Here is an 8,101-nt window from a genome sequence, read left to right as displayed (position 1 = left end):
TACATTGAGAAGATGACGGAGGAGGCCATGGCGGCGATAAACGGTGGGGGGTACACCCTCACATATCTTGGCAATATGGCCGGCTTCGGCCACAAGTTTGAACTTGCCAGGGTGAGTCCCTTATTTATTTGTGTTCCCTTTTTCTCGTCTACCGATTTATTTAACCGAAATATTGCCTATATTTTATAGAATTTTAACCACATCTTCTCTTTGTTGCAGGTCTAAAGCCGGCCGGGTGGGGAGTACCCCCCTTCTCTTACTAACCTACTTTTAAGCTTTGTTTTTTTTCTACTAACCATTAGGATAAGACATAATATGTAGTTATTGTTTTTTTGTGTTTTAGATTTATATTTTTGTAAATAATTTATCCTTTAGGCCTATGTCGTATCGACAATTTGTTTTGATGATTTCGCTAAAATAGATTTTCTTTTCTTTACTTTTCTGTTTTTTATTTGGATCAGCCAACCGGAACTATTTTCGCCCATCCTTTCACACGATCCCTGAACGCCAATGAACTATCGAGCCACCACACTTTAGTTTGTACTTCTTGTCTTTTTGGTATTATTTTCCTAGCAGTTCTTTCAAATTTCTTGTATGACGGAAAATTAAATGAATTTATTTTATTCAATGTTGCTAAACAAAGTTAGTAATTTGAGAAACACACTCAACGCTGTCGTATGAAATGTTTCATTATACATTTCAATTTGAATCTTTTCTTGCAATGTTAATGTTGCCTTCGCTATGAATAAGCAGTCGTAATAACCCTTTTTTGAAGTTGAAGTTGAAGTGGGTCAAGACACAAAAAATATACATTCAAAAAAATTCAGCGACTGATTGAAATGTTGATGTGGGGCCAGACGTATGGTGCATTTGATAAATTGATAGGATATTATTTAACTATAAATTCCAAGACATAATAACTGTGCTTTTCAATTATAATAATTTTCTCATTCTCTTTCAAATTTTCACCCGACTTGGACTTGCACACAGGACGGGTACCTAATAGGTACAAAAATATTTTAAGGTTGGGAATAAACATCATCACATGTTGATTGCACATGACAATTTGAATCCATTCCATTTCTTTTTGACTGAGGGTATGAGTAGTGAACAAACTAGAACACTTCAACACCAACGCCTGCGAGATCCTCGACCCCACACACACGCCTGCCATAGGGGGTGCCTACCCCTTAGGCGCTTCGGACGAGCCGGCCCACGCTTCGCACACGTGCGACCGTTAACAGCGGTGTCTCGCCATCACCAACGAGGTCAACTAAGGTTAAAAGGGGGGAGGGGGGTGGCGCTGAGTTGCTTGTCATTTAATTTTCAATATTTGTTGTACTGATAATTGGCTGATTTCCGTTCCAAATGTATTGATTCCTGTGTTTACCCCCCATTCGTTATAGCCAACTTTAAAATGCCACGTCGACTGCCTTCCTACAGGCCAGCTGGCCAGTTTTTTTAGGAACGGGCCGTCTGCCTCCTTCCAGAGCACACCTATAATTTCACCCACTAAGCCCCCCCCCCCCAAATCTCTTTCGGAAGCCCCGGCCGTTTCAGAGGACCACACGCGAAAAGCTATAACGTTTCCGTACACGCGCAGTCTGATTATGCAACTCAGATGCTGCCGACCAACTGCCCCCCCCCCCTTTCTTTTCAAATTCTCCAAAGGCCTCTGCCCCCACGCCTCTCTCGGGTCACCGATACACTGCGGAATCCGCCAAGTCAGTCGTGGCGTGAAGGTGCAGCCCAGTGGTTGCGATAACTAGTGCACGGGCGGGCGTATCCACCCCGAACCCCTGACCCCAACATCTCGTTAGGGTCGTGCACTCCACGTATGACCTGTCCTATAACAAATATCATGGGCCCCAGATCCAGGACTCCCATATTCGAGCTCATAGAGACTCTATTGTAAAGGAACATGCCCCCCATGACGTAGTATGTGCACGATTCCTTATCAACACAGTCATGGTCGGCCGGCTGGTCAGTCCTGAGGCCACCGGACCCGCCTGCTGGTCCATGTTCATGGCATGGCCTACCCCCAACAAGGAGAACTGCTTCCGCTGCTAAGGTCGACTCGCAATCTCGGCGGGACCTGTTGGTGCCAGTCATACGGCTCGCGCCCACCGCGCACGGTTTTCAATTAACTCTACCCGTCCCCCTCTCCCCACCACCCCAGCCTGGCCTGTGAGAGGCACCACTAAAGAACACGCACTTTGACCTGGAAGGGTAACTCAGAAATGGAATCATCAATTCCTGTTTGTGCCGACAGCGGTCGGTCGGTCGAGGGAGAAATCACTCCAGATGAAAGTGTACGAATTAGTACGTTACTAAACCCTATTTTTAGCGTCATTTTTCACAATTTTTACAAAATTTTGTTATTACAGCACTTAAGGTGAATCTGATGGTGTCATCGTCGATTAAATTTGATGGCCGGCTGAATAATCCCCCCCATACGCGTGCGGTGTCATAATACAGTCAATGATAGAGAAGAGTCATTTTTAGTGTAGGTAAAATGCAATGAATCGTTTTTGCTGACAGGGCTCGAGCGCGAGTTAACCTCGCCTGCAGAGCCGGTCACCGCGGCGCAGCCGTTGTGACTTGAGCAAGCTATGACAGTGCAGCACAGCATGGCGCTGGTCAAGTCTGTGCGTCGCAAAACACACTTCGACGCGAAAAGAAAGATAAGGGGAGAGAAAAAGAAATGAAAAAAGCACAAAACACACACTGACTTTGTATGCGTTTTGAAACTGGTTTTTCTTACCTCGCCTTGGCGGAAAACACACACACATGCGCGCTTTCGAGCGTGCGTGCGTGGCGCGCACACACACACAGTTCGTTTTGTTCGTTTTAAAGGACGCAGCTTATAGCTTCCTATACAGTCTGGCCAGGAGTAATGAGATAATGTTATGTAGATTGCTTCCCAAACAAACGCCCCCTTGTTAATTGGCCTTGTTGATTGCAGTTATATCCCTAAAGACGCTGTCAGCGCGGCATGCTCGACCGACCGGTAGCGAGCAAAGGTCCGGCGGAATCAAAGGTGCAGGCCACCCCAGGTGGCGACCAGCCCCACGACTGTCTGTACCAGAGGATAGTACGTTCAGGTTGAGTAGAGACAGAGACCACGAGTTAACGGCTGCACATAGTATGCACAGGACAGGACTTGTGTTGCCAAACATAGGATACTCCGGGCTCTAGGCTATAATTCACAAGTCCATATGCTGACTTAGAACAAGCGGTTTAGAGAGAGGCGGGGGGGTACCACTTTTCAATTTAACACCCCTTCCTTAAATTTTTGCGCAAAGGCGATTTTTTTTCATTATTTGCTTCCCTATAATGCGCTAGAACATGATGCTCAGGAAAAACATTTGATGGGCGATCGTGATCAACATGGATAACAACCAAATATATCGAGTTTAAACAAAATCGGCATACACTTGCCTAAGTCTCCTTAAAAGTGTATTTTGCAGTTTTTGCTAGAATATTTAATATTACAAGCGAGCAGGTGTGTGTTTTTCGAGTCCAGCCGCACTTACACTTACACTGTCCTTGGTTGTCACGTTGGCCATAATAAGACAGGACTTAAGTCCAGCAGCACCAGGGTTGTAGAAGGGTTGCACACATCATTGACAAGCTATGCATGCGCTCGGACATACGTGCTGCACTCGGGCTGCACACGAGTAGTACGCGGCACACCTAATTGTCATTAGACCCCGCAACTTCTTGTTATGGGGAGATTCTTCCCCGAAAATAATAGAGAGCTAAATCGCGGTGCGCGCCAATATTTAATGATTCCTGGGTATTCCATTTTTGCATTGTGTTGTACACGGCTACCGCTCCTGCACGCTCGACGGGAACACAATGACCGGCCGACTCACGGTTCGTATGGTTCCAGGAGAGGAGGGGAGTACACTTCTGCTGACGGATTCTGCTAAAATTTCATTTGAATTACACGTACCCAGAAAATACAGTACATTTTCGATTTCGTTTCTCTAGTTTTTATTGAAAAGTCCGAGGGGGAAATCACTTGGGTCCGTAGCGTACGGACTATTACTGGTATTTCTCGGGTATTTCTCCTGCCATTTCGGTTATTTCTCGCCTATTTCGGATTATTTCAGGGTATTTCGCGGTATTTCGCGGTATTTCGGAGTATTTCAGGGGTATTTTTTGACTATTTCACCGACTATTTCGCGTCTATTTCGGGTCTATTTCGCTCTATTTCGCCTTTGTTTCGGACTCTTTCGGGAAAAGGTGTACGAACTATTTCGCAAGTGATTTCCCCCTCGGAAAAGTCTAAATAAAAGAGCAACATGTGTTAACGACGCCTGAGAATGAATTAGCGTACAGTATTTCGTTGGGGACATCGTCAATACAGCTTCATTTAAGGGAGGCGATAGTGATACGAATTAAAATGAGGTCTCACCTATGTCAAATAAAACAGCTAATAGTCGCACGATCGTAGAAGGCTGCCCTACTCGCACGGACACACATACACGAAGCAACGAAGCACTCCCCGAGCACGCACACAGCGGCCCTACTGCGTGTGAGCTGCAAATCGACAAGATCACGCTAATCTACACAACTCAACATGTCATCGCCGGGACAGGCCTGTTTGTGTATTTGCGAGACACTCTATAAAACTTCGTTAATGTGACAATTCTGGCAAATCTTTTGTCATATGACTTACCACAGGTACATAGGTAGAGCTACATTTTTATGAGAAATGTGACGACAAATCGATGAAAATACGCTGTATCTATTGTCATTTCACAACATTTGAGAAAGGCGAATCTTTTCTGGGGTGGTATCCTTTTCGTATCTCCATGACTTCAATATCTACATTTATGGAAAAGAAAATGTAACTCTAATCAGTAGATTTTCAAGAAAAACGAATACTTGCTTAACTTAAAATCTAAAAATGTTTTATTTTTATTTTGAACTGATATCTTGCTTTCCGGCCAGCCAACTACTGTAGCAGCTTTTCGGAACTTATTTCTTGATACTGCCAAATTACTAGCGTAATACTTTCACGGTCCTTCATGAAACTCATCTTTTCAATTGTCCTGAGCACACTCACGCATGGCAGCTCCCCTCACAGTAGCCGCATGCGTGTCCCTCGCAATGAGTGGAACCAGACAGAGGGGAGAGGGGGCCTTACGTCGCGACACCGCTTAATTGAGCGAGTGGGAGGAGGAGGCGCCTCGCTGGGAATCTCCAGCTGCATGAGTGAAAGGCCGGGAGGCGCGACAACGCAGACGCGCTCGTGCACACACACAGCCACGTGTGTGTATACAAACACACACACATCAAGGGAGCAAAAATATTTCGCGTAATAAGCGGCTGACATGCGGCGCTCCTGGAGCACAACCGCGCTCACGGTCCTCCATTCAAAATGCTAATATTTTTCTGCTAGTGAATCGGATTCCTATTATGATATCCTTATTCGTTTGCATATAACTTTATTGCGGACTGAATGTGAGCGCAGCGGAAATCACCGCATCTCTCTCTCTCTCTCTCTCTCTCTCTCTCTCTCTCTCTCTCTCTCTCTCTCTCGTCACGCGACGCTGACCCGTGACGGTTTGAAGACCGCTGCGCTGACGGCTCTGGCGGGACGTTGACACGCCCCGACCCGTGGCGCGGACAACACGAAAGAAGCTCAGGTCTCGAGACCAGGGGCGTACATGACGGTGAGCGTGGTGCAATCGTAGCCTGGTCGTGGTGGGTCGCGGTCCCGAGAGTGCCATGGTAAAAAGAGTGTCTTGAAATCCAGAAAATTTCTTGAATTTCAAGGTTGGGTAGATAATTTCAAGATTGGCCCTTAAAATCTCAGACTCTGTCCTGAAACCCGCATCTTCCAAGAGGAAGTCTTGGAATTTTCGTATGGTATTCAAGGGTTTTCCTGGGAGCACGATCTGGATACTTCAAGGAAAACCCTTGAATACCATACGAAAATTCCAAGGATTTCCTTTGGAAGCCGTGCGTTTTTAAGACAGAGAGTCTGGGATTTCAAGGGCCAATCTTTAAACTATCCACCCGACCTTGAAATCAAAGAAATTTTCTCGGATTTCAAGACATTCTTTTAACCGTTGCCTGGGGGCTGCGGCAATAAGCAAAGCAGCAGTAGGGAGTAGGATTCATTGGGCAGCAGCTCCTCAGTCCGCTTGAGTCTGCGTGTCCACGAGGGTTGAGTGGGGCGCACACCATGCCCAACCTCATCGCCCACACCACGGCGCGCCACGAGCGCGGGGCCCGCGAGGGTGCCCGCATGCCAAAGGCCCGCAGCAGATCTGTATCTGCAATCCGCGATGAAAATGAGTTGGCTGGTAGCAGAAGGAGGTGGAATACGATGGGCGATGGGCGGGAGCAGGAAGACGAACAGAGAGGAGGAGGAGGGGGGGGGGGCGTGTTGATAGAGTGCGTGCGCGGCTCGCTACCTGTCGTCACATTACGTATGCAATTAACGTATTGACTCGCATTCGCCTGCTGTCGCGAGTACACCGTTGGGCTGGCCGGGGACACCTCGCGCAAACAGAGTAACCAATAAATTTACCTCACTCATAAATTTGGGTGCAGCGGCCGCTCCCCGACCAGAGACGCGGGGATGGGACGGGCCTATCCCATCCCAGCCTCTTTGACGCGCTTTGCTGCCGCACGCCGCTACCGGACAGGAGAGGTGTCCCCTGGAATGTTGTCGGGCAGGTGCGGCGGGGCGGGCGGGGAGCGGTCTGCTAGCCCTGCTCCTGTCACAACTGAGAGAGAGAAAGAGAGAGAGGGAGAGAGAGAGGGGGAGGGGGACCGCGCTACACCGTGGCGTACACCGGTACAGAGCCCAAAGGCAAGCAAACGGGGCCTGGGCTATTTGTCTTAGTGGCTTTGCGCCCCGGCCCGCTGCTTGACTAGGCCGCGCGCCCCGCCGCGCCCCGACGCGACCCACCAAGGTCGCTGACTTACAAGCGATTCACCAGGACACTGGTAAAACAAGTTATTGTTAAGTTTTGCGTGTCATTGAACAACTTCAAACGTGCAAATTTTCGGACACATGCTTGACACTATATACGCAATAACTGTTCAAGTCAAGTTGGACAGGGTCAATAACGGCCGGCCACATGCTGTAACCCGTATCATCGCGTTCTGTGGAGCGTTTTTTGCCAAACACGCCCTCGGTTCTTAACGCGTGGCCGTGGACGCTATGATATACCTGTACAGAAATGAGCTACTAAAGAGGTCGCACAATAAGCACTTCTCATAGTCCGTTGAAATAAGACCAAACATACCTTTAACCTTAAATGGGTCATACGTACAAACATTCAAAAGAAGGGTCCGTGGAAAAATAATTAACCGCACACAGGAAAGGAGGTGCTTTGTACCACACAAAAGAACTCGTTGCAAGGCAACGCAAAAATGACATCAAGTCCGCAAGTTCATTTTTGATTTGTGTTGAGGCTCATAACGACCTTGCAAGAACGCAAAACATACACGTATCCAGAAATCTTGAAATGAATTCCGACGAGTCAAGTAGTACATTAGAATTGGTACAAAGAATAACCTTTTCTGTGTGTAGGGTATACCCGAATTTTACCGCATAAAAATATGATGAACGCAACACTCACATGGTTGAGCCAAACTAAAGAGGTTTCTTTCTACCTTCTGACGGTTGTCTCTACCGTAATTACTGAACGAACGCAGAAAAGATAGTTTGTATGACAAAAATACAGTCGTGTGAAGAATTTTCATAAAATTACGTTAACTTTAAAGTTTGAGCAACCCGTTGTGTATATTTTAAGTCCCTAATGTAGACTTATCGCTCTTTAAGGACAGTAAAAATATTCGAAGTTTTCATGCTATTACAACCAAGGTTAATTTTTTAAAATGAACCATTTAAAAAAAATAACTATAACGCTTACAACGAACGGCTCTGCCCGTGATCCTACTGCACCGCCCCTTCTCCTCTCACACGCACTTTTACTCACCTCGACGTTTTCTGTTTTGACGGCATCCAGCGGGCGACACACACCTGAGGGGCAAAAAAGCGGCCAAATTAATAGCGTGACAACGCAGATGGAAGTGGCGGCCAACACATTCTCTCAGACCCCCCCCCCCC

The 8,101-nt window shown here is 47.0% G+C and overlaps 1 protein-coding gene across 2 annotated transcripts in view; it reads right to left on the bottom strand.

The window, feature by feature from the left end:
* The window catches only part of LOC127748753 (uncharacterized), a 161,350-nt gene that overhangs the window by 64,463 nt on the left and 88,786 nt on the right, over positions 1 to 8,101 (bottom strand). For both annotated transcript variants that reach the window (XM_052263537.1, XM_052263539.1), the window contains one exon: positions 7,971 to 8,014. In XM_052263537.1, the coding sequence (XP_052119497.1) occupies positions 7,971 to 7,996 (26 nt within the window). In that variant the 5' untranslated portion in view covers positions 7,997 to 8,014. The remainder of the gene's footprint in view (positions 1 to 7,970; positions 8,015 to 8,101) is intronic.

This window comes from Frankliniella occidentalis, unplaced genomic scaffold (assembly GCF_000697945.3).
Source record: "Frankliniella occidentalis isolate FOCC.00 unplaced genomic scaffold, Focc_3.1 Scaffold12, whole genome shotgun sequence".
Lineage (NCBI taxonomy): Eukaryota > Metazoa > Arthropoda > Insecta > Thysanoptera > Thripidae > Frankliniella > Frankliniella occidentalis.
Note: the sequence above shows the minus strand (reverse complement) of the source record. Positions and strands in the feature narration are given on the sequence as shown.